This window comes from Pungitius pungitius, chromosome 12 (assembly GCF_949316345.1).
Source record: "Pungitius pungitius chromosome 12, fPunPun2.1, whole genome shotgun sequence".
NCBI lineage: Eukaryota > Metazoa > Chordata > Actinopteri > Perciformes > Gasterosteidae > Pungitius > Pungitius pungitius.
Genome location: NC_084911.1, coordinates 9,544,572 through 9,567,327, shown reverse-complemented (window position 1 = coordinate 9,567,327; position 22,756 = coordinate 9,544,572). Strand labels below are relative to the sequence as shown.

General features: G+C 43.6%; 5 protein-coding genes and 1 long non-coding RNA gene across 6 annotated transcripts; 4 read left to right on the top strand and 2 right to left on the bottom strand.

Moving 5' to 3' along the window:
* Positions 1-744: 744 nt before the first annotated feature.
* On the top strand, positions 745-3,620 carry noxo1a (NADPH oxidase organizer 1a). Its single transcript, XM_037477421.2, has 8 exons — positions 745-889; positions 1,008-1,088; positions 1,182-1,254; positions 1,352-1,550; positions 1,740-1,930; positions 2,022-2,138; positions 2,264-2,381; positions 2,482-3,620. The coding sequence occupies exons 1-8, from the start codon at positions 824-826 to the stop codon at positions 3,272-3,274; spliced, it is 1,638 nt and encodes a 545-aa protein (XP_037333318.2). The 5' UTR covers positions 745-823; the 3' UTR covers positions 3,275-3,620.
* Positions 3,621-4,407: 787 nt separating this feature from the next.
* On the bottom strand, positions 4,408-15,141 carry tbl3 (transducin beta like 3). The gene is made up of 23 exons (XM_037477420.2): positions 14,955-15,141; positions 14,758-14,809; positions 14,515-14,610; positions 14,091-14,138; positions 13,813-13,954; positions 13,613-13,697; positions 13,092-13,262; positions 12,904-12,979; positions 12,724-12,820; positions 12,374-12,591; positions 12,088-12,229; positions 11,588-11,646; positions 11,088-11,194; positions 10,861-10,996; positions 9,599-9,838; positions 9,157-9,227; positions 8,418-8,574; positions 8,056-8,114; positions 7,564-7,667; positions 6,548-6,619; positions 6,245-6,403; positions 5,430-5,523; positions 4,408-4,960 (listed from the first exon to the last, which is right to left on the bottom strand). Exons 1-23 carry the CDS (start codon positions 14,984-14,986, stop codon positions 4,600-4,602), a joined length of 2,778 nt encoding a protein of 925 aa, XP_037333317.2. The 5' UTR covers positions 14,987-15,141; the 3' UTR covers positions 4,408-4,599.
* Positions 15,142-15,405: 264 nt separating this feature from the next.
* On the top strand, positions 15,406-17,634 carry rnf151 (ring finger protein 151). The gene is made up of 4 exons (XM_037477428.2): positions 15,406-15,663; positions 16,160-16,329; positions 16,443-16,539; positions 17,045-17,634. The coding sequence occupies exons 1-4, from the start codon at positions 15,661-15,663 to the stop codon at positions 17,513-17,515; spliced, it is 741 nt and encodes a 246-aa protein (XP_037333325.1). The 5' UTR covers positions 15,406-15,660; the 3' UTR covers positions 17,516-17,634.
* A 340-nt stretch (positions 17,635-17,974) lies between these two features.
* rps2 (ribosomal protein S2) lies at positions 17,975-19,926 on the top strand. The gene is made up of 6 exons (XM_037477426.2): positions 17,975-17,993; positions 18,274-18,411; positions 18,522-18,611; positions 19,065-19,172; positions 19,260-19,593; positions 19,705-19,926. Exons 2-6 carry the CDS (start codon positions 18,277-18,279, stop codon positions 19,875-19,877), a joined length of 840 nt encoding a protein of 279 aa, XP_037333323.2. The 5' UTR covers positions 17,975-17,993; positions 18,274-18,276; the 3' UTR covers positions 19,878-19,926.
* A 252-nt stretch (positions 19,927-20,178) lies between these two features.
* On the bottom strand, positions 20,179-21,976 carry ndufb10 (NADH:ubiquinone oxidoreductase subunit B10). Its single transcript, XM_037477429.2, has 4 exons — positions 21,738-21,976; positions 21,258-21,396; positions 20,468-20,607; positions 20,179-20,336 (listed from the first exon to the last, which is right to left on the bottom strand). The coding sequence occupies exons 1-4, from the start codon at positions 21,883-21,885 to the stop codon at positions 20,248-20,250; spliced, it is 516 nt and encodes a 171-aa protein (XP_037333326.2). The 5' UTR covers positions 21,886-21,976; the 3' UTR covers positions 20,179-20,247.
* Positions 21,977-22,109: 133 nt separating this feature from the next.
* On the top strand, positions 22,110-22,750 carry LOC119221029 (uncharacterized). The gene is made up of 2 exons (XR_009957135.1): positions 22,110-22,450; positions 22,572-22,750. It is a non-coding gene; the product is annotated as an uncharacterized LOC119221029 (long non-coding RNA).
* The last annotated feature ends 6 nt before the right edge of the window (positions 22,751-22,756 follow it).

Here is a 22,756-nt window from a genome sequence, read left to right as displayed (position 1 = left end):
CAAACAAACCATTCACACTCTCATCCACGTATCTATCAGGCCATTTGGGGCCAGAGAACCCACGCAGACACGGTGAGAACGGGAGGACTCCACACTGAAAGGCCGCTGGGTGGAGTCGAACTCAAGAGCTGGCCTATTTACATTTAACTTGTGTAGTTTTCAAGACTAAAATCCCGATAAAAACAAGATAATGCTGCGTGACATTTTCCTGGTGCACGTGCGGCGGGTCACGCAGAGCGGAGGAGACCGGTTCTACTGTCATTCACCAATGACAGTGGCACGCAGTTCCTCATCTGGCTTTAATAATGCTGACATTTAGAGAAATTCACGTATATACATGCAATAACACAAAGATGTTAAATAATAATAAGCGCGACCCAAATCGAGGAACATTCTCAACTTCTCAAATTTATTCAAAATCAAGTTCATAAGCTGAATTTTATATTTTATATTTAGGATGTTTAATTATCCTAAAAACCCAAAGTCTCCCCCATATCAGAATGGTTTGACTCAACCTGGCACACGCTGCTGAAAACATGGACAGACGAGCCAGCAAAAATAATGATACTCCGCTGCATTAAAAAAGTCCCTTCAAAATAAAATCACATTTTTTGTGATTTTTTTTTTAATTCTACGCGGTGGGTTGCGACCCACTAGTTGAGAATCACTGGTCTAAACCATGGTTAACGCCCTTGCCCGCCCCTCCCTCTTCCTGACGTAACACCTACGCTAATAAAAAGCAGCAGCAGGGCGCCCGGACCACAGCGAGGCGGAGAGGCTCCTGTTGCAGATCACACTTGTGCATCCACTCGGTCGGTTCATCATGGAGGCGCAGCGGTATCCCATCAGCATCGGTCTAATCGGAGTCATGCACAAGGAGAAGTGCAAAGTAAGTGCACGTGGAGATGTTTCCACTTTTTATACATGTTTAGGTGTCTTCTTTTTTTAAAACAAATAATAATCGGCGCTGCTCCGTCTGTTTCACTTTTGCATTTTCCCTTTTTCAGATGTATATGACCTCCGTGCTTTGGTCAGACGAGAATGAGATTGTAGTTTACAGGACTTTTGTGGACTTCAAAAAAATGCACGTAAGTTAAAGGTGCCCCGTTAGTCTCCTGTTTGTTGAGCCCGTGCACGTGTGGTGGTCAATAACCGTTCTGTTACCAATTTCTATCTGACAGAAACAAATGAAGAAACTATTCCCTGTAGCAAACAAAATGAAAAAATCCGACCGAATCATCCCCAAATTTCAAGGTATGTCATGGAGATTTAAAGCTGCAGTTTATTCGGGTTGCAAAGTGCATTCACACACGGTTTGGATTCTGACTTCAAGCTTCCCGTGTGCTTTTAGACAATTTCCTTGTAGACAAGATGGGGAACGGCAACGTGCAGAAAAAAGGGTCAACCAAGTCACTCCTGCGCCTCAAGTCACTGCAGAGATATTGCAATGCACTTCTGAGCAGCGACCCCCAGGTCTCTCAGAGCAAAGAACTCATCCAGTTCTTGCACCCCAACGCCGACGACCTGCAACCGGACTTTGTTAAGAACAGGTAGCTGAAAAGTGTGTTTTCTGTGGGAATGCCTTAAGCCTTATTGAACAAAGCATAATGTTGAATGCTGCAGTATCACCACAGGGATCCTTAAAATATAACATGGTAGATAAGTCTTCTCAACAAATGTAGCTTGAATTGTTAGATCTGTGTGTCCCTCTAAATTAACCTGTGTCCTGTCCTCATTAGCATTGTCGTCTTGCCATCGGACAACGAGATCCATGCCAATGGAGCACCGGTCCCCGGTGGCAACGTGTCCACGCCCTTCGTCACAGAGACGTACAGATGTGTGGCGGCCTACGAGACCAAAGACACCAAGAACAAACCTTTCAAAGTGGCGTTGAACGAACAATTGGACGTGCTCATCAAAGACCAAGCGGGTGAGTGAGCTCAAGAGTCCTGTACGTGGTTGGACCTTCATCCACCCGATTGCACGGATGGATTGTTAAATGCTTGGTTATGTTTCTTCAGGGTGGTGGCTTGTAGAGAATGAAGACAAGCGTATGGCCTGGTTCCCCGCCCCCTACCTGGAAAAGCTTGAGGAGGATGATGACGATGAAGAGGACATAGATGGGGGCCCTGAGAGAGGTGTGTGCGTAGTTTGTTTTAGGTTTTACTCGTCAACAGCTGACATAGTGGGTGCTGTTTTAAAATGAAGTCAACCTGCTATGATGTTGCGTATTATTGGCTTAAGTGATGACTTTCCATCTCAGGACTGCTGTACACTGCAGTAAAGACCTACAAGGCCACCAAAAACGACGAGATAACCGTGGCCATTGGTTCGGTGGTGGAGGTCCTACAGAAGTCTGACAACGGCTGGTGGCTCATCAGGTATTTATTCTTTGAAATTAAATATTAATATTTACAAAAGATGTTTACAAATGCTTTAAACTCCTCCAGGCCTGAACCCGCATTGTCGTCTGTTTAACAGGTACAACACTAAAGCGGGTTACATCCCCACCATGTACCTGCAGCCATACAAGTACCCCCACATCCGCATGACAGCCAACCATCAGTCACGGCGCTCGTCCTCCCCGCAGCCAATGTCCAGCCTGGAACTGCAGTCCAACCAGCTCAGCCTCTCGCAAGGAAACCTGCTGCAACTTCCAACGATAAGGTCTTCCACTCCCAAACCGATCCAACCGCCCACACAGAGATCAGACTCTCCGGGTATGCTGTCGGAAGAGCCTCTGACTGAAGCTTGCCCCGCTGCCGCTGCCATCGCTGCCGCCGCCGCGGCCACTGCCGCTGCCAATGCTGCTGCAGCTGCCGCCGCCAACGCCGCTGCTGCTGCCTCTGCCGCTGCCAACGCTGCTGCCAATGCCGCTGCCAAAGTTGACCCCCCGCCCACGATCATGGTGGAGATGGAAAAGGAGACCGGTCGCCGCACCATGAGCCCCAGAACAGATAGTGACGGAAGCTTTTCGAGCGACTACAGCGATGACCTCAATGCTTCCTGGGCGAGCTCCACGTCCTTCAACCTCAGCCAGAGCTACAATGAGCAACAGCTGCGTAGGAGCATCACGCCTACCCCTGTGGCGGGTAGTCGCCTGGACCCGCAAAGCATCACGCAGGGTAAAATGATGGCCAGCATTTCCGATCCCAACCTGTACAAGGGCCCAACGGCACCCAAGGTGCCGCCAAGACCGCATGCCAAGGAGATCCTCTCCCGGTGCACCACCATCACCATCAAGAACGCCGCCAAAGGCGATCAGCTTCAATGAGATGCAAAAAAAATAAAACAAAGCCAGAAATCCGGGCATAGTTACGGCTTCAGACCATAATCTGAACAGCCAAATAAAGACAATTCAGCCTCTTGTATAATATGAAGGATTAGTAGACTTATGTCCAAAGGATTTGGGAAACCCTGTCTATGCATTGATCATTCATTTTGAAATGTCCTTGTGCCATATCTTTTGATGCTTTTTACGTGAAACTTTGAATCACCTTGCTGTAAGTTCTAAACTATGTTTCTAACTCCTTTGAACTTGGATATTTTTTTAGACAAGAGATTCCTTTTTTGAAAAGTATTTTCCATACTGGAAACTCCGTGTTGACTGTTTTCTTGAAGGCAGGAAAAATAAAGGTGTCACAGTAGATGGGTGGTTTTTTCTTGATCCAAGGTTTCCTGGTGAGCGCCTCATTAAAAGCTAACTAAAAATACTAGTCAGTTCTATTTTACTTTGTTACTGAGCTTTTAAAAAATGCAACTTTATTTCAACTTCTCAATAACACTGGTTGAATCACAGTGGGCGCATTATTCAGCATTACTGCACACTTAAAGTAACACGTTAGAAGTTTAAGAGTGATAACTTGTGCTGAAAGGCCATTTACTTACCAGTGACATAAGTGTTGAAAGCAATAAGGTACTTGAGGCTGTAAATTATCTTCAATGTTGAAGGTTTACCAAACATTTGACGATAAAGTACAGCCTCTTGTACCTTATTGCTTTAGTAAGAAACTAGGATTTGAAAATGTCCTTTCAAAAAGAATTCCTTTAGTACAGAAAAATTGTAGTGAAACTAAATTAGATTTATCTATATAACTGTTCATCCCGAACTTAGTTTTGTGATTCGCTGAGCTCCAGACGAGCTTCAAATATGTTGTGTGGAAGTCAACCTCAGTTGCAGGGCACTAAGACACGTTGGAAAAATGTACTTAAATCACAAAGAACAAATGTAATATGTTTGAAAAGAGTTTTACTTAAAGATAAAAAAACAAGCTGATTAGCGTGGGACCAGTAGATCAAGACAATGGGCTCTTATCTGCAGTGGAGGATCTCAGGCCAAATATCTATTGAGCTCAGTCCTTTTTGCCTAATGTCCCCTCTGTTTTAAGGCAGACCCAGCTGGTAACCTTCTTTAAATTCTGCCCAGATTCTGAATGAAAAAAAACCCTGAAGACACAATAAAGATGATCCTTAAACTGCTGAGACCTGTCACCTGTTCCATGGTAATCATTACTACACCCCCCCCCCTCCTCTCTGTCTGACCCTAAACCGTTTCTCCCCTCAGAGGCAAGTCATTCATTAACAGCACTTAGATCCCCGTCAGGTGGCGAAAGTCTGGCGTTGGCGAGCGGAAGGAACTGGAAGACATTTCATTACGTTTACTTCTTCGAGGTCCTCCTCTTCTGAGCTCTGCTCGCTTTCATGGTGGTGGTTGCCGTTTGTTTTGGAGCTCGCTCCGCTTTCGACCGACCCGGTGTGGATGGAGGCTTTATTCGAGGCACTGACTTCATCGTCGTCCTCTTCCTCCTCTTTTTCCTTTACTGCGTCATTTTGATTTTCATCACTGTCATCGCCATCTTGTTTCTCCTCATCACCACCATCCATTCCTCTCTCCTTGTCAATCAAAAAGAACGGCTGTGCCAGCGGAGAGGTATCCATGTCGTCATCATCTTGGTTCATGCTGGGAGGGATATATGAACAGGGATTAGCAAATAAAATAATCCTCCTTTATCTTGTATAATTTACAAGAAGTATTTCACTATCAGTTTCACCTTTGGCCAAACTTCCTTTGAAAAGGAGCCTTCAAATCTGGAAAAGCAAAAATATAGCTGCACGTTTGGTTTAACCTGGGGAATGCTGCTCGGCCAGGGTTTACCCTTTCGTATCCGCCTGTCAGGGCAGGACACAGACTTTGCGTGTTCCTCGACTGGCGCTGCTACATAGTACATGCACATACATAGTACATGCACGTTTGATCCGCATCGTTTCAATATTTTGTTTCCGAGCTAGGGCTTACTTAGAGATGAACCAAACACAGATTGCGCTTTCCGCTGAAGTCTACTGGGTCTGAGGTGGACTTTAACTGAACTAATCTGTCCTGGATCACATTTTAGTGTCCCACTGGTACCATAAGCCACACAACCTCTCACCTGGACGGTGCTCCGGCCACTCTCATCTTCTGCCACATGTAGTTCAGGAACATGGACGCCTGCAGCAGGTTGCCGATCCTCTGCATGTGTCTCTCTGTGGGAGAGGGACAAGCATAAATGGTCCTTCATTCCTGAGCTAGAGGGAAACGGCACCCGAGAGGCGGCTATTAGGGAAACCAGCGTGACGGCGTCAATGAGATTCTTTCATGTTTACATCTTTGTTAGTAGAAGCTGCACTATACTCAGTGCATGTTGTGGTTAGGTTTGGACATTCATCAAACACCTCCTCTGTCTGTCTGTCTGTCTCTGCACGTAACATTGCTACCAGGTTATTCCAAGCGCTCTAAATTCATTTCACACTTGTGTTACAAGGATATGCGCCACTGTATTCTTCATTTCTTAATAATACCTTGTTTGTCAATGTGCACCTTGGAGTCACCCATCTAAAACAAAGGGTAAAAAAAAACCTGCGTTGCATCAGGTGTTTTTTCTACCGTAGTCAGGCTCTTTTGGCAGACTGCGCGATGTGAATTAAAGATGACAAACTGCTTCACACGCAGCATGGAAACCGGTTTGAGGTTTCTCTGGAACTCGTTGCTTTGGCAAATTAACACTACGCAGCCACTCTGAACCTTTTTTCATCATGAGTGTATTTATATTATCGGACAGCAGCTGCGTGCGCGTCCCTCTTCCCGGGGACTATTATTTAGTCTCATTTTGCTCTTGTCTGAGGAAGTCGGGAAAGGAAATGTGTTCATATTCACTTCCGCGCTCTGTGTATTTTACAATCAATTTTTCTCAGCCACTCCGCTGACCTGTGTATGGAATGAGCCCCTCAAGGTGGGTTCGGGCGCCCTGGTACTGCAGCAGCTCCTCGGGCGGCAGGTGTGTGAGGAGCACCTGCAGGACGGCCTGGGCGTCCTGACAGTTTCTGGCGTTGGTGTTCCACACAGCACAGTAGCGCAGGAGAGACTCTGAGTTGGGTTGAGGACAGAAGAAATACAAAGAAGACAGACTTCAGTTTTACCCCCAGCTTTACTTTTTAATTCCCTTTAGGAACCGTTCCTTTCTTGTTGTTCGTGTATTCAAGCAGTGGGAAAAAAAAACGTTGCCGTTACCTTTCTGGTCAACTCGTAGTTTCAGTACCGTCCTCTCCAACAGCTTGTGGCTGTCCTCCACCTGACGGATCGCTAGAAGCAGTAGAGAAGAAGTCAGAGAGTGCAGACATCCAGACCATGAAGAACATTAAATTGTGTAGCTATTTTGTGTTCTTCAGTTTGATGTCATACTGTGTTGTTTCACTGAAAACACAAAGCATTTAGGAGCCTCATGAGTAGCTTTGGTAACCTCTTATCTTGTTCTTGTGACATGGTCTTTTTTTTAAAAGCTGCACATCTCTAACTTTAATTATATATAACCACAAAATAAACATCGGTGGGTGAATTATAAATACAGTTTTGGAAAACCCACATTGGCTCAACTCATATTCTTGCATAACGAGGTGTGTTGTCACTTCACAAACAGGAACCAAAGTTCTACATGCCATCTACTGGCATGTAAACTGATCCGCTACCTGAACACGACTGATGTCCTACACCTCTAGCTAAATATCTCTTGTTATTACTTGCATCTAAAAGTGAAGATTCTAGACTATTGGTAAAATCGACTATACAAATAGACTAAACAAAAAATGTTAGCTACAATAACATAATCTAGACTACTTTTTAGTTTAAAATTGTGTGTTTAAAAGTGTCAGCTTTATTGCAAATAGACTTTTGAAAGTTCAGTCTTCAAAACAGTCCTAATACCTACCAAATACACATTAAATACTATCGGTGATAGGTCCAGGACCTAACAACGTGTAGAGGGAAATGATGACTGTGATGCTTCAGATTAACAAAACGACACAGCTCATTTCTGGTTTTGCAGCATTTATCTGCATCATGTCGCTGGACAAAGACAAAACATTTATGTACAATATATGTAAACCTATGTGTACAGCTTGCACATGCAAAGCACCAGTAAATGTCTGAATAGAAGCATCCTGGAAGCCTAAAAGGTTTAAAGCATCTCTCCATCTTTCGGCTATTAAGTGTCACCCTAACTGCCCTGAAGGAGATGCATCACAAAGCACCTTTGATGACGGTGAGCACAGTGCGGGGTTGGTCCAGTGAGATGGCGAGACCTAGGGCCTTCAGGTATTTCTTTTCATGGAGCAGGTTGGACAACTCCTGCTGCCTTCAGACACAAAAAAAACATACAATTATCATAAACAGGCACCCGCACAGTAAACACAGAGTAAAATATGCTTGTCTTGACCAATTTAAAATGTATTTCAATACAAAATCAAAGCGTTTGAGCACGTTTAACTCCAGGAAGAATTCCAGATTAGTTTTTTAACCAGGATGCGGTTGAAGTAAAAACTAATGTCTGAAAGCCTGTTTGCATGCGTGAGTAAGTAAACACACAAGGCCGGCATTGACAGGCAACGGGGGTTGTGCAACAAGGTGGAGTGACTTTCTGAATAAACGTCTTCAGTTTGAACGCTCCTTCAGGGCATCAGCCTTGTTTTCTCATATCTGATCAACCTGGCATGCACTACATGCAACGTTGGTATGTGGCTTACTTAAGTATCTGATCCTCCTGCTTGGCCTGCTCCTCCGCCAGCTCCACCTCAGTCACATCCTGCCAGTGAACAAAAAACAACATTTCTGAGCTAATGCAATGATGCCTGCAGGGGACATTCCAAACTTTCCCTCCCAGAAAAAGATAAAAAGGTCACAGTAAGAGTGAACTTTTGTTCAAATACTGAGAAAACAACCCAGAAGGCAATGATTTTCTAGGTTATTTTTCGGTGACGTACTACTCAGAGGACAGTAATAAAGGAGGACAAAACTCGTTCCTTTGTAATGCCACACCCAAGTTGTACAGCTTCCCTCTTTCTCTGCCTTCTGTTCAACAGGTGTCAACCAGTAAAATCACACTTACCATCCACAAAGTGATGTTGGAGTCGGCTGAGCCAGTCACCATCTTGTCGTCTTTGCGGCTGCCGTGGAGACCCCACACTTTGTCCTGGTGGGCGTCCAGCGTCTTAACACACTCGTTGGTCTTTATGGTCCAGAGCTTCACTAAACCATCCGAGCCGCTGAGGACAGAATCGGTTTGGGGGAGTCAAGTTAAAACTGTGTGAGGAGGATCCGCCATAATGCTGATTAAAACACAAGCTGTGCCCCAAATCTTTACTACATGCCAAAGAGGTTATTTGAACGTTTTCGACGTTTACACCAAATAATCATTAGTGTGTCGCATGAATGAACCATTCTCTCACAGAGCGAGTTTTGAATGCTGGTGAATCGTCTACAGCAACAAACAATAACTTCAAATTGTTTTATTGCTTCTAAACAAAAGTCTACTATACAGAGTATTTAATAACAAGTTAATAATATAGAGTAGGAATGGGACACCACTGCCCAACACGTGTCAAGTGTGTCTTTACAAACCACCACACTTGAGATTTGATACCATTTCATACAAAACCCACATTCAAACAAGAACAATAGGAAACTGTTCTCACTTCTTTTCCATTAAGTATAAATAGTCCAGGAAATGGATCGCAATATTCCGATAAAAAATGAGGACACACAAAGCATTGACACTGTAGTTTTTCAACAAAAAAGAAAAAAAAGTATAACATTTATACAGAAAAGCTCTGCATGCGTAGCGTTACCTGGTGAGCAGCTGAGTGCCTCGGCTCACAAAGATGACCTTCAAAACAGACGCGTCGTGACCCTCAAATGTCTGAAAATGAAAACAAAAAAATATATACACTTCATTTTTACTTTAAACTCACAAAATCATCACAAATATGGTCAGCTAAAGGGAAATTACCAATTCACAACCAACAAACAAAAAGGATAATCCCCTGTTGAATTCCCAGTGAGAATTATGACGATTGCACATGAACATTTAACTGTGTTGTTTTTAGCCATGTGTTTGTCATACTGTAATGTGTCTTTGCCGTATTGTGTCACTTGTGTGGACTGTGCCTGCCTCTTGGACAGGTCATCCTTGTAAATGAGAATTGGTTCTCAATGGATTTCACCTGGTTAAATAAAGGTCAAATAAAAGCAACGGTGGTTGGTCACACGTGCACACTCCTCTCGGCCCACCTTGAGGCAGCTGAAGTCCTGCAGGCTCCACAGTTTGGTGGCGCCGTCTGCGGAGGACGTGGCCAGCACCTGGTCGATGGGAGAGAAGCAGACGGCCCAGACGCCGCGGCGGTGGCCCCTGAACACGCCCAGCATGCCCACGCTCCCCTCGGCCGCCAGCGACCACAGCTTGGCCGTGCGATCCTGGGACCCCGATGCCAGCAGCTTGTCGTTGGGAGACACCGCCACGCTGTTTACGTCCTGCAGGACCCACCAAAACATGAACCCTTTCAAGTTAATGAGATTGTAGGAAATGCAAGAGTGATGTAACTTCATTGGAAATGGAAGACGTTTCACCGTGATGCTTTCTCGGTTTGGGCAATATACCTACTTGGTCTATTTAAAGTCAATTGATTCCAAAATGAGTCTTACTGAGGCACAAGGTGAAAAAAGTAGGTGTTGGAAAAACATTCTTCTTTTCAAAGGAGGGTTTTTTCCCCCTTCCAGCCATGTAAAGATGTAAAATGACATTCCTAACATTACTCCCACGACACCAATTCAATCGTTTCCGTGACAACTACAGACAAGTTATGCATCAAGTGCTGCTGCTGGACCGATGGTGTATCTTACTTAGCGCGTTTCGGTATGTTAAACATAACCTTCCAATAACTTCCCAGCTTTAGTCACTCATTATATTTATGCACTTCCCTATGTGTTCCAGGCAATGCACCATTAAATGAAATAGTTAAAGACTGACTCACTTCTATTTGTGTGTGCAAATGTGTGTGAGCAAAACGATGGTTATGTGTTTACTGTAACACGGAAAAGCTCTCACTGGATGAGGCCCATGTGTGCATTTCAATTACAGGTCTCAACCAACCAATAAACCCGTCCGATGCTAGTTGCCATTGCACACACATTTGACTGAGACCTGCACTCAACTAAGTGCACAATTCTACCTGCAAGCAACAGAAAGAATGGCTCCAAAGAAAAAAGTAATCTTTAATTTACTGTTGACGGTTTCTAATGCAGAGATGATGGGAAGGTGCTGCAATCAACTTTCTTTGGATAGTCAAGGAAATTGATTCCCTCCACCTCTAAGAAGACGAAGTAAGTGAAGTCAACTTGTTTCTTTGACAAATCCCACGGGAATGTGTTGGCAGATGTGCCTCCATCTGTAACGTATTCTATTTGTATCCAATGCAGGATCAATGCATTGGAAATAGTATTTGCAGGATGTTTAGGTGTTGCTCTTTTCCTCTCCCTGAGTTTTGTGCTCGTACCTTGTCATGCGCCTTCTCCGTGGCTCGGGGAGTCAGGCGATGTAGGTCCCCGCTTGTAGTAGACAAGTCTGCTGGTAGATCCCAAACCTTCAGGGTACAGTCCTGACTGCCAGACACCACGAAAGATGCCTTCATCCTGGACACAAAGACGGAGAATCATTCACACAGGCACTCATTCCTTTTATTTACATGTTACGAGAAACCTGTGTGTCTTTTAGGAGTCTCACCTGGAGCAGGTGATGGAGCCCACAGCGTTAGTGTGGTTGGAGCCATGCGCCACACAGTGCACCTGACCACTGTCACTGTCCATCTGCCACACCCGCACTGACCTGTCCTAAAGACAGAGACAAAACAGACACTCGTTACTTCAAACAAACTCATCAGTTATTGTAGTAACCTCATCTTGGGTACTGTTATTACAAACTGAAAACATTACTTTAATAAACATGTATTGGTAACTAATTAGATAACTACAGTTTGTCAACATTAAGGCGGAGGCTGAAACGTTAATGAACTTGTGTTTGTGTTGGCTCAGTGGACCGTAGCTGCATTTAGTGGTGAAGTTGCATAATACAACAAACTGAACGACTGAGGCAGAGTTACTCACGAAACTCGGTGGACAACTAATTGATAACAAATCTCCCATAATCCTACACAAAGAGTTTAATTTGAGCAATCAATGTTTCCTCAGTAACGAGGGGTTGAAGGTGTTAAAATGTGGCCTCACCTTCGCACAGCTTGCAAAGACCAAACCCTTTTTGAACACATCCAGTGAGAGGACAGTATCTAGAGGACAATGAACAGATAAAAATAGCTGTGAATGTCAGAGTAGATAATTGTCGCTTTAACCTGCTTATCAGGCCACTTTGACAACACCCTGGAACTGTGACCTGTACTGGGTTACCAGAGTGGAAAAATATCTGCAATAGTAGCATGGTTTTTCCTTCCCAGACATCCATATTTCTCCATGTCAAGCAGCTATTGCAGATTTTTTAGAAACTATAAAACAGCTTGAAAGAATAGACTGAAGAATGGCTTACCTCCACTAATTATTCTTAAAGTGTCCAACACAAAAAGGTGTGTGTAAATATTATCACAACAGATGAATCATTTTCAAATCATTTAATATTATTTTTTTTATCCTTGTGCCCTGATTGACTACACATACTGCTTTGCAGTTCATTGTTGGCACTTGTGGACACGTGCTGCCCTCTCCTGGTTACTGACCTGTGTGTCCGTAGAGGATCTGGCAGCTGTTGGTGAGCAGCTCAAACACCTTCAGCTGGCAGCTGTTGGTTGCCACCACGATGTGGCTGTCCCCTTTACCCAAAAACTTCACGTCCAGCACTTCGTCATTGTATCCCACAAACTGTAAAAGAGTGGAATGAACAGTAGAGGGAGAGGTTTTTCATTAATAAGGTCAAAATTAGAATTATAAAAAATAAAAATGATCAAGGTTGTCCAGAAAATAAATACAGGGTATAACTATATCAACTTCCTTCTCAGTACACACCTGCTGCTGTGTGGTGAGACCAGGCAGCTGGTAGAGCACAATGTTATGCTCTGCAGTGACTGTGGCCAGTCTGGAAGAGGCTGGCAGGAGAAGGAGGTACGTCAGACTGCGGGGGTCGTTGTCATCGTCTTTTTCTTCCTCTTCCTCGGTGAGGGTCGAGTGGAGGGTTTGGGCGTAGACACACCGCGCCGTGCTGGCTTCCCACACTCGCAACACACCTACGGGTGAGCAAGGGAGAAGGGACGAGAAATGATACATTAAATGAAAGGGCCTGGTTGTAGTAAGGTCACACAAAATATGGACAGCACGGCATCACAGATTTTATGTTCAGGACAACTCAAGAAGTAAACCTTTGCTGCCTGCTGTAATGAAATGCAAGTCTTTGCTCTTCACTCCAATCTCAGACAAGTCCTCATCATCAGGCAGCAGCACAACACCCTCCACGGCCTGCAGACCGAGACAACACACATAACGAAGCTGCAGAGTCTTTACAACATGAAATTTTTCTTCTTTTTGCATCTATGCCTTACCTCGTAGACCGGAACAGTTCTCGTGGCTTTTTGAGTCTTCAGGTCCCACACTGTACAGATCTTATCTCTGCCAGAACTACAAATACAAATCGGCACACAATCACATGAAGAAGAAGAAAGCAAACACTCCCAAATCGAATCCCCAAAAGTGTAAATGTCAGCCGAATGGATGGATCAATGTACCCTACCTGACCATGGTGCCACCATCAGGACTGAAACTGAGGGAGGTGACGGCGCTGTAGTGGCTCTGCAGCACACACACACACTGACTGGAGCGCAGGTCCCACACCCGAATGCCGCAGTCCAGAGAGGAGGAGAAGAGCTGCAGCTTGCTGATGTCCGGATGGAACTGGACCAAGCTGCAAAAGTACAGAGGTATGTTACTGACCTACGGGTGAGCAAGGGAGAAGGGACGAGAAATTATACATTAAAAAGTACAGAGGTATGTTACTGAATCGAGTTATTTGAGTCAGAATCCATGTAAATAAACCTTCAAACTTGTTATGGTACTCCATCTAAAATATGTATGTTTGCTATACATTACTACAGAAACATTTTTAAAAATCTGACTATTTGATAATTTAGTTACTGATACTGACATTTATGAGAAAATATATTGTAAAGTAATAAAAAAGTATCAAAGTATACAAGTTTTTGAACATTAAACAAATTCTGTTAATACACATTTTTCAAAGAAATGTAAACTTACTGAACAACGCCAGATGAGCCTTTGAGGTTGTGGGTGCAGTACTGCTTCAGCACATCCCAAAGCTTTATAGTACCATCACAGCCACCTGCAAGAGAACAACAAGAAATACATGGCAAACTATCCAATATCTATATAGCAGAGATCAGGCAAAAACACAGTACACAAGAGACAACTAATGACAATAAATGACAATTGCTGACCTGTGGCCAGGAGGGTAGAGGTGGAGTCAAAGGTCATGCTGGCCACAGGAACAGTGTGAATGGCCCTCCAAGAGCGAGTACACTGAGCTTCCCTCCAATCCCATTGCTTCAGCAACAGAGCTCTGCTAGCTGTTACCAGCATCTGTGGTCAGACGCAGAACAAAGACATACATGTTTACTTTCTTACAGACTGAGAGAAGAACGGCCAGTGAAAAACATCAATAGACACAATAAAGGTTGTTTGAAGTAATGCCAGGCCCTTGAAGGATTTTCTTTACCTCATCATCACAGCTGAGTGCGAATGATGTAATGTCCTCTTGATCATCCTGCAATTACAATATTGAAAGACAAGACAGATTGTCAGTGTTATTCGATTAACTATTTGATACAAAAAAAAGCACGTCTTTACATTTGAGATGCGGGTACAAGAACTATTTCATGCTATCTATATAAAATTAATCATAAATAAATCAAAATGCACTCATTTGATTTGCATACGTACAGCCCACACACATACTTTCCTTTCACAATTTTGGGCTCCACAGAAAATAAAGGAACATGTACTTATTTTTACAACACAAGCTGCATTCCGAGGCTATTATTCTATGACAGAAGTCTTTGAGATTGGGGCTTCTGTAGTTGTAAATATTAAAAAATAGATTTCTCGGTCCTTTAAAAGGTAACAACCCACTCAGTACTCACATGCTGAACACTGTGGACAATTTTCCCTGTGCTGATTTCCAAAACGTTGACACGAGATTCACAAGTGCAAAAGATATACTTTTCATCTTTGCTGATCTGGGGGGGAAAAAAAACAGACGGAGCTGTAGTAAATCTGTGAAGTCCTATGATATCGTTTCAGGCCGGTAGGTTGGTACAACATGTAATACACACTGACTTTAGAAACACAAGACACTTAACACTGGACACATGTCAGAAACACACCTTCACTTTTCCTCCTTTGTAAAACGGCTCAATCTTGCTTTCAACGACATAACTGTGAAGGGGGGAGGGGGGGGGGGATATAAATAAAACTGTTAACGGTAACTGTAAATTCAACTTCAAATTACACCATAGCCTAGCTTGTGTTAGCCAGCTAGCAAGGTCTGTAGCATGCACGTGCCATACATTTAAAAACTTACTTTGTTTTGAATTGAAGGTTGGTGTTAGCCATTTTGCTCACGTTGAAAGCCCAGACTTAAATATTTGTGTCAACTGCAGTGAAGTTAAATACTAATTTCGCACTTCACACGTTGGCTGAAGTCAACACATTCCGCATGTTGGTGGTCGGTACCCGGGGCGCACACAATGGACGTCATCTCAGCGCACTGAGCTGTGATTGGCCAGTCAGTTTTCACACAACAGCATCTATTGACAATATGTAAACAAATATGAATTATACTTATAAAAGCATCTAAACGCATAGAATGTTTTTAATGACTAAAAGGCTTTATAACTAACACGGGTCAATGGTATGTGACCATCAGAGCATTGAAATAAAGATTGAGTTTTATGTTTGGTCCCAGAGCGCTCAACAATAGAACAACCTGGGTTTGTTCACGTCCACATGTTGCTGTTTGACGTGTGGCGCTTCGCTGCTAGAACAACAGGGAAAGGACGCGCTCCAAATAAGCGCCATTATCTCCCTTCGTTTTCGTAATTTTTCTGTTTTCATTTGTCCCCCACAAACTCACACGCAGAGAGTCCCTCCTTCACGTTTTGTCAGGAATGTTCATGCATGTGTTGTATTGATAACGCGGGTGTGTGTTTCGCTTGTGACATGTGAGAGGACCGATATGGAGTAAACCAGCTCCGGGAATGGAAACACGGTAAAGAGAAAAGAGTGTCATGGTGAGAATACCACTGCTTTTGTTCATTTATGAATTTGTCGGTTTTAAACGCTATACTTTACTTATATCCATATGTCCTCAAGGGCTTTCCTTTTGAATAGTATTGTTTAAGTGTCATGTTACTTTCGATTATTAGATATTATATTTAATGAAAAATACAATTAATTATATGATGCCAAACATCATGTGTTCTTAGTATTTTATAATTAAAGTTATCATGTTGAGGGAATACACTTGCTGTTTGTTATCATATGACTTTCCAGAACCATTCTGTATTGTGTTCACTTGCCTTTATGTGGCATGAAAACACTGTGAATTGGTTGTAGGTAGTTGTGAAGCCATGTTTTACGACTGTAGGAAAAATACTCGGGTTGGTACATCAGGGGTCACAATTTTTTTGTGTCTCAGAACTCTTTGCTTCAATGTCTCCCTAAGAAATTTACCAAAACATGATGATGAACTCATAATGAAGTATTATTTATTTTGACCACATCCAGGCAGACCCAGAAGTGTCAACACAGAGTGGGGGCTATGATGTGGAGCTGTTTGTGGACACTCCAGACTACGATCTGGTCTGTACCATATGCCAGGGGGTCCTCAGGTGTCCAGTAAGAGCTGCCTGCCACCACATATTCTGCAAGAAATGCATCTTACAGTGGCTAAAGAGGTACTAAACATAATATCCATCAATACCACCAAATAAGAACACTGTAAATGTGTTTTGTATAATATTGCCATCTATGCAAAGTATTAGGACTAACTATGGTTTTTCCTCTGTAGGCAGGAGACCTGCCCCTGCTGCAGGAAAACTATAAACCCAAGCTTGATCTTTGTCATGTTCAAGCTGAGCAAATCTATTGGACGCATGAAGATCAAGGTAGAAAATGGGGGAAAAAAGTGTAAATTTACATGAATTTTTTATAGTTGGAGAAAACGGAACACCAAACTCTTAACATGGTCCTATACATTACGCTGTGGGGAGGGTGATACGTAAAGAGATGTAGTGTAGATTCCATTGTTTTTCTTGCCTTTTGAATTATTATAATGATGGTACTATCATCATTTCATCCAATTAATCCATTATTTTTTCACTTAGTCAAGTAGTATATAAAATGTCTATAAAATTACTTCGATGTGGTTCACAGAAATTAAGTCCTTTTTACATTACTCAATTTTTGTAAAGCTAGAGTTACTTTCTAACACACAAAATAAATAATGAGTTTGTTTGACTTTGAAAGATTTTTCAAAAATAAAACAATTTACGCCAGCTGAAGTGAAGTGCAATATGCTTCCATCACTAATACGATCTCAATTATAGGCAATTAATATACTCTAAGTCACTAGCAGCAATTTTTTGTACACAATGAGTTTGTCTCTTACAGTGTAAGAATGAGATCCGTGGCTGTGCAGAGACCTTCTCTCTCTCTGAGCAGTACCGCCACAGCATGAGCTGTCTGTACGAGCTGATTCCATGCCCGTACCAGGGCTGCCGAGCGCAGCTCCTCCGCAGAGACCTGGACACCCATGCACGCCATTGTGAGCACTGGCGTCAGCCCTGCCACATGGGCTGCGGGACGATTCTCTCCCACAGCACCCAGGCCCAACACAACTGCTACAAGCAACTGAGGCAGGAGTATGAGGTCAGACAGAGGAACCACAGGGCCATCGCTACTGCCCTGCAGAGGAAGATGAGGAGGATGCAGAGCACCATGGCGCACATGAAGAGGCAGATAGGGCTCATCTGTGAAAGCCTGGAAGTGATGGACGATCTGCATGAAGTGGAAGAGGAGGACCTTGGAGAGAGCAGTGGCAGCTCCAGTGGGACTCCAGGTAGCAACAACAGTAACGGCTGAGGGACACATACTGCTGCTAAATGGCTGCTGCTGTGTGACTTTTACAAATGTTTACACAGGACAAGTTGTGTGTTTTTAGAATATGTAAATGCATGAACAAAGGGTGAATTAACTATTGTGTGCTGTGGTTTTATCTTTTTGTAAATAAACTATTTGACTCTTACACCGTCGTCCTGTCTTGGTTGACATGTGATGTATCTGTCCAACAAAAAAAAGTTCTTGAGATAAGTTCAGCTTTTATTTTAAAACAATTTTATTTCGTTAGATTGTCTTTTCTATTCTGTGCCGTAACTTTAACGAAAGAAATAACTGGAGCAAGATACGACTGAGATCATTATAACCTGGGTCCGCCATAAAAGACGATGCCGCTGGGGGCAGCAGAGAACGTGTTTTGTTAACGAGGTAATATCGCGATATCACATCTAACATAAAAGCTGACGGGACTTTGAGACGGTCTTCTTCCTGTTGTATTGATCACGTAAGTAGAAACCAGATGAATCCGTCCCCATCGAAATCGTGCTGTATCTCGTACATCCTTCTTCTAAACGCAGTCTAAAAATATACCAAATAACATTTGAATATGGTGCTTTGATACACCGCTCGTATTTACGAGGACAATTTGACGGAGTTTGAGCTATTCTTAAATATTAAACGGACGATGCCATCGTCGAACATGGCGGCGATACCGACGCCAGATGCCTACTCACTGCAGCCGTTATAGGAAACATTATGACCTGTGCTTTATTTTTGTCCTGTAGCAAATGGCGGACGACGCCGGTGGTAGAGGAGGTTTTCGCGGAGGGTTCGGGGATCGTGGTCGCGGCCGGGGCCGTGGACGCGGGAGAGGCCGCGGCAGGGGTCGTGGGGCCCGCGGCGGCAAGTCCGAGGACAAGGAAGTAAGATGAAACGCCCATTCGTGTTTTAAACAACCTGCAATGTGAAACAATATCCGACCTGATTGGGAATACCACAAACTGTTTGCTGAGATTCTCCTCTCTTCTACCAGTGGGTGCCAGTCACCAAGCTCGGCCGCCTGGTGAAGGACCTGAAGATCAAATCCCTGGAGGAGATCTACCTGTACTCACTGCCCATCAAGGTAAATGGTGTATGGGGAGGATTATCATGGGCGACACATGTGTTGTTGACGCTAAAGGGTAGCTGAGGTAACGCTATGCCCAATGCATTCAGAGTAGTAGGATGTGCACGTTGATTTTAAGCCTAATGCCATTGTGTATGCACTTTGCTCAAATGTCATCAATTTCATCTATCTTTAGTGTCCCTCCTGCTTTGTCAGGCAATGCCTTTGTTCATGCTGTACTACATGTATGAATTACCTATTTCAAATGAATTGTCTTAAATAAGATTAGTTAAAAAATCGACCTGAAACGTCAGGATTCCTTTTAGAAATGATTTGAGTTAATGCATTTTTAATTTTCAATGTTGTGCATATTATGTAGTTGTCTAGTGAGGCACTTTGATGTGGATTCTACACCAAATGTTGGAAGTGGCATGATCCAAAATCAATTTTAAACTTTTTTTTTTTCTGCAGGAGTCAGAGATCATCGATTTCTTCCTGGGTTCTGGTCTGAAGGACGAGGTGCTCAAGATCATGCCCGTCCAGAAGCAGACCAGGGCTGGTCAGCGCACCAGGTTCAAGGTGGGTGTCATTCATTCTGTGTTAAATATCCTTTTTTATTGTTACAGCTGCTGATCAAAGCGTGACTGTGTTGGCATTTGTTTACAGGCCTTTGTTGCCATCGGTGACTACAATGGTCATGTGGGGCTTGGGGTGAAGTGCTCCAAAGAGGTGGCTACAGCCATCCGTGGCGCTATCATCCTGGCCAAGCTGTCAATCGTTCCCGTCAGGAGAGGTTATTGGGGTAACAAGATCGGCAAGCCCCACACCGTGCCCTGCAAGGTGACTGGCCGCTGTGGCTCTGTCCTGGTGCGTCTCATCCCAGCCCCCCGTGGTACTGGTATTGTGTCCGCCCCTGTGCCCAAGAAGCTGCTCACCATGGCTGGTATTGATGATTGCTACACCTCTGCCAGGGGCTGCACTGCCACCCTCGGCAACTTTGGTAAGTGTCGTGGGGTTTCTGCTTGGTTTGTCCAACTTGCCCACTCCAGAAATACTGCAGCTCTTTAGCGCATGAAGCATCTCCTCACTACTTTTTTTTTTTTCTCACCAGCTAAGGCCACCTTCGATGCAATCTGCAAGACTTACAGCTATCTGACCCCTGACCTGTGGAAGGAGACTGTCTTTACAAAGTCTCCATACCAGGAGTTCACTGACCATCTGGCAAAGACCCACGCCAGGTTGCCATTGCAGAGGGGACAGTCTGTCAGCACCCCTACCGCCTAAACTTTTTGTACAGAGAATTGTTGAATAAACATTCTGAAACAAAATGCAACATGTTTTGTTTGTGATTTACTAGTGATGGAACAGTGGCGAGAAGTGCTCTTTACCATGTGCATTGAATTAAGCTCACCATTTAATTACAATAAGTGCATTCATCCGAGAGACTCAGAACATTTCAGTGTGTAGCTCTAATCTGTAGGGCAAATGACTAAGATACTCATGAACAGTATCTGGAGGAGGCTAAAACATCACTTGAAAATAAAGGTCCTGCACCAACCTCCAGTTAATAAAAGGTACAAATGTGAATGATTAGAAGACATTTAATTATCAGTTTATTTTACAATTATTACACAGGACAGATGGTAGGGGACTGTTAAACACTCTGGGCCTGCGCAGCCATCATCCGTTCTTTTTGCTTCATTAGACATTTTCTCCCACTGGCGTAAGCTCCCAGGTCTCCATCTGTAAAGACATTAGGAATTCAAAATGTGGTGCAAATGCCAATCTCAAGATTGATTTGTCAAATTAAAATAGCTGCCGGTTTGTGGGATTGTATGAAGTATTGCACATTAAGGTTGAAATGGCACACTTACATCTTGACCCGTAGCTGTGGGTCACCTCGTTGAACTGCTTTATTTCAGGGGCACAGTTCTGCTGGTAGCTCGGCCCTTCCCTCTGCTGGCAGGCCCTCATACGCTCCTGGACCACCTTCAAAATCTCCTGGTCCACTTTGCTGTGGGGTGAAAACACCACATGGTGACATTGTTTACACTTTGATAATTGCCCACTGACCACTACAGCAACCTTACATCTGCATGATTTCCCTTATTGCGTCCATGTAATAAAGACACTACGTTGTAAGCTCAAAGATGTCTCCTACGGAAAGTTTAAAAAAGAGCAACAGCATTCCTAACATTACAGGTGCCCACAAGATGCTGCATCCATTTCCTCCCTCCTGTTGTGTGGCAAGAGCTCACCTGGAGTCAGATCAGCCTCAATGTTGAGTGCACACACAATGATTCAGGACAGCTTTTGCTAATAATATGGAAGTAACTTTTCCAGATTAGTTTCCTTCAATACACTCAATGTAAATAAACCAAAACATGCCATTCACAAATCTATCTGATGCACGCAAAAGGCACAAATATTTATTGATACAATAGTAATATAATAGGTATTTCAATACCTATTTAGACGTTACATTTATATTTAACCCGTTGTACTTGCATTTTACAAACTGCTTGTGTGTGGATATATCCGTGAATCTTGTTCTTATATCATTTTTAGCTAACTATAGGCATTGAAAAACATTTTTGTGGAGTCGGATTTCGTGTACGTAGGTGTCCATCTGGATGAATCGATCCGATTTCGAAGCGTACTCACTAGTCTCTCCTCCACTGCATCTCAGCCTCGTAGTAGCAGAGGTAATCTCCGTGCTCGCACTCCGTCAGGTCAGGAACACGGCGGAACTTCTGGTGGTAGAAGACCGGCCTGTTTTTAGACCGGATACTGTCAACAGCATCTGGATGAGAAAAATAAAGACGCAAAATGGTATATGAAAATTGTACAAACATTCATAGTTAAATCTAACGTTAACGGCAGACGAGGCCATGTGGTTTTTACCTCGGAGTTGAAGGAAGCTAGCTAGCTAGCATAACATCCAGGTTAGCATGAATACATAGCTAGCTAACGCTGTCAATTATACTGCCGCAGATCACAGCCTTATATCTGGCTTACTTGGTGGGATATATTCTTTTTTACACAACAAGGATAACAGCAATGGGAATTCAGATATAACGACAATGTCTTTCCCCAAATCTGTGTTAACCTCTTAGCCCAGTTAGCTCTCTTAGCTTCGGTTACCTCTAAATGTAGTGACAGGCACGTCCACGGAGTAATAGAAGAGTTTAGACAGAATCACGGCCGGGTTTGGCAATGCAGTCTGTTTGTCCACAACCGGAGTCTGCCGTGGAGGCTGCGGATATGCGTCTTTCTCGTGGTCTGACGGCATTTCGCTGTGTATTACGAACAGGACGAAAGAAACCCTACAATTCGACCTCGGCAGCTCTCCTTCCCAGGTGGCGCATGCGCAGAGGACACAAACATAATGGCGAAACAGAGGTCATCAAATGTAAAAACGGAATGTTATCTAGATACGCTTCGTTCAGATTATTAAAATCAAATGTTATTTTTAATAAATATAACAAACAAGGAAACGATCACAAATGTGGTTAATGTTTTTTTTAAGACATTTAGTTCATAGGGTAAAGGTCACACAGGTGGAGTGGTTGTACCCTGGAATATCAGCAGATGGTGGTGTGCGGGTGACTGTTCAACCTGTAAAATACAGTCAATACTATCAAGTATTGCACTGTACCAGAGAATGTCTGGAACGTAAAATGTTGAGATATCGACTCACAAAAGACATGGGACAAAGCCAGTACCCCGCCCCACAGTCTATGCTCGTGCACACGTCTCGCAAGTCCAAGGAGACCATCGAGCTGAAATTCATCGACACCACATCCAAGTTTGGCCATGGCCGCTTCCAGACTGCCCAGGAGAAGAGGGCATTCATGGTGAGCTTGAGAAACGTTTGATGCACATGGAAGTCTGATGAACAGGACATTTTGCAGAGTAACACTATCACAGCTGACTCCTTCTCTATCACTTCTAAACTGATATCTGGTCCACCTGCAGGGGCCGCTGAAGAAGGATGGCATTAAGAAAGTGACAGAGCCTCTGGCAGAGGAGGCCTGAAAGAAATTCTCAATTCTGACACAGCAATAAAACCCAGAAACAAAAACAGTTTGTACACAGTACACAACCAGTACACTGTGTGTGATTGTGTCATGTAAATTAAAATTGTTGTTACCGAATTGATG

What these genes read in the sequence shown, in the direction of transcription:
- rps2 (XM_037477426.2), top strand. Translation starts at nt 18,277, where the DNA reads ATGGCGGACGACGCCGGTGGTAGAGGAGGTTTTCGCGGAGGGTTCGGG. An exon ending in GTCAGCGCACCAGGTTCAAG is followed by an intron (nt 19,173 to 19,259) that starts GTGGGTGTCATT and finishes ATTTGTTTACAG; the next exon opens with GCCTTTGTTGCCATCGGTGA. An exon ending in TGCCACCCTCGGCAACTTTG is followed by an intron (nt 19,594 to 19,704) that starts GTAAGTGTCGTG and finishes TTTTCTCACCAG; the next exon opens with CTAAGGCCACCTTCGATGCA.
- rnf151 (XM_037477428.2), top strand. An exon ending in ATCTTACAGTGGCTAAAGAG is followed by an intron (nt 16,330 to 16,442) that starts GTACTAAACATA and finishes TTTCCTCTGTAG; the next exon opens with GCAGGAGACCTGCCCCTGCT. An exon ending in TTGGACGCATGAAGATCAAG is followed by an intron (nt 16,540 to 17,044) that starts GTAGAAAATGGG and finishes TGTCTCTTACAG; the next exon opens with TGTAAGAATGAGATCCGTGG.
- ndufb10 (XM_037477429.2), bottom strand. Translation starts at nt 21,885, where the DNA reads ATGCCGTCAGACCACGAGAAAGACGCATATCCGCAGCCTCCACGGCAG. An exon ending in GCCTGTCACTACATTTAGAG is followed by an intron (nt 21,397 to 21,737) that starts GTAACCGAAGCT and finishes TTTCTCATCCAG; the next exon opens with ATGCTGTTGACAGTATCCGG. An exon ending in ATGCAGTGGAGGAGAGACTA is followed by an intron (nt 20,608 to 21,257) that starts GTGAGTACGCTT and finishes TTCACCCCACAG; the next exon opens with CAAAGTGGACCAGGAGATTT.
- noxo1a (XM_037477421.2), top strand. Translation starts at nt 824, where the DNA reads ATGGAGGCGCAGCGGTATCCCATCAGCATCGGTCTAATCGGAGTCATG. An exon ending in CCGGACTTTGTTAAGAACAG is followed by an intron (nt 1,551 to 1,739) that starts GTAGCTGAAAAG and finishes TGTCCTCATTAG; the next exon opens with CATTGTCGTCTTGCCATCGG. An exon ending in AGATGGGGGCCCTGAGAGAG is followed by an intron (nt 2,139 to 2,263) that starts GTGTGTGCGTAG and finishes TTTCCATCTCAG; the next exon opens with GACTGCTGTACACTGCAGTA.
- tbl3 (XM_037477420.2), bottom strand. Translation starts at nt 14,986, where the DNA reads ATGGCTAACACCAACCTTCAATTCAAAACAAA. An exon ending in GAACTGTTCCGGTCTACGAG is followed by an intron (nt 12,821 to 12,903) that starts GTAAGGCATAGA and finishes CTCGGTCTGCAG; the next exon opens with GCCGTGGAGGGTGTTGTGCT. An exon ending in GGGGCTCATTCCATACACAG is followed by an intron (nt 5,524 to 6,244) that starts GTCAGCGGAGTG and finishes CCTCTCCCACAG; the next exon opens with AGAGACACATGCAGAGGATC.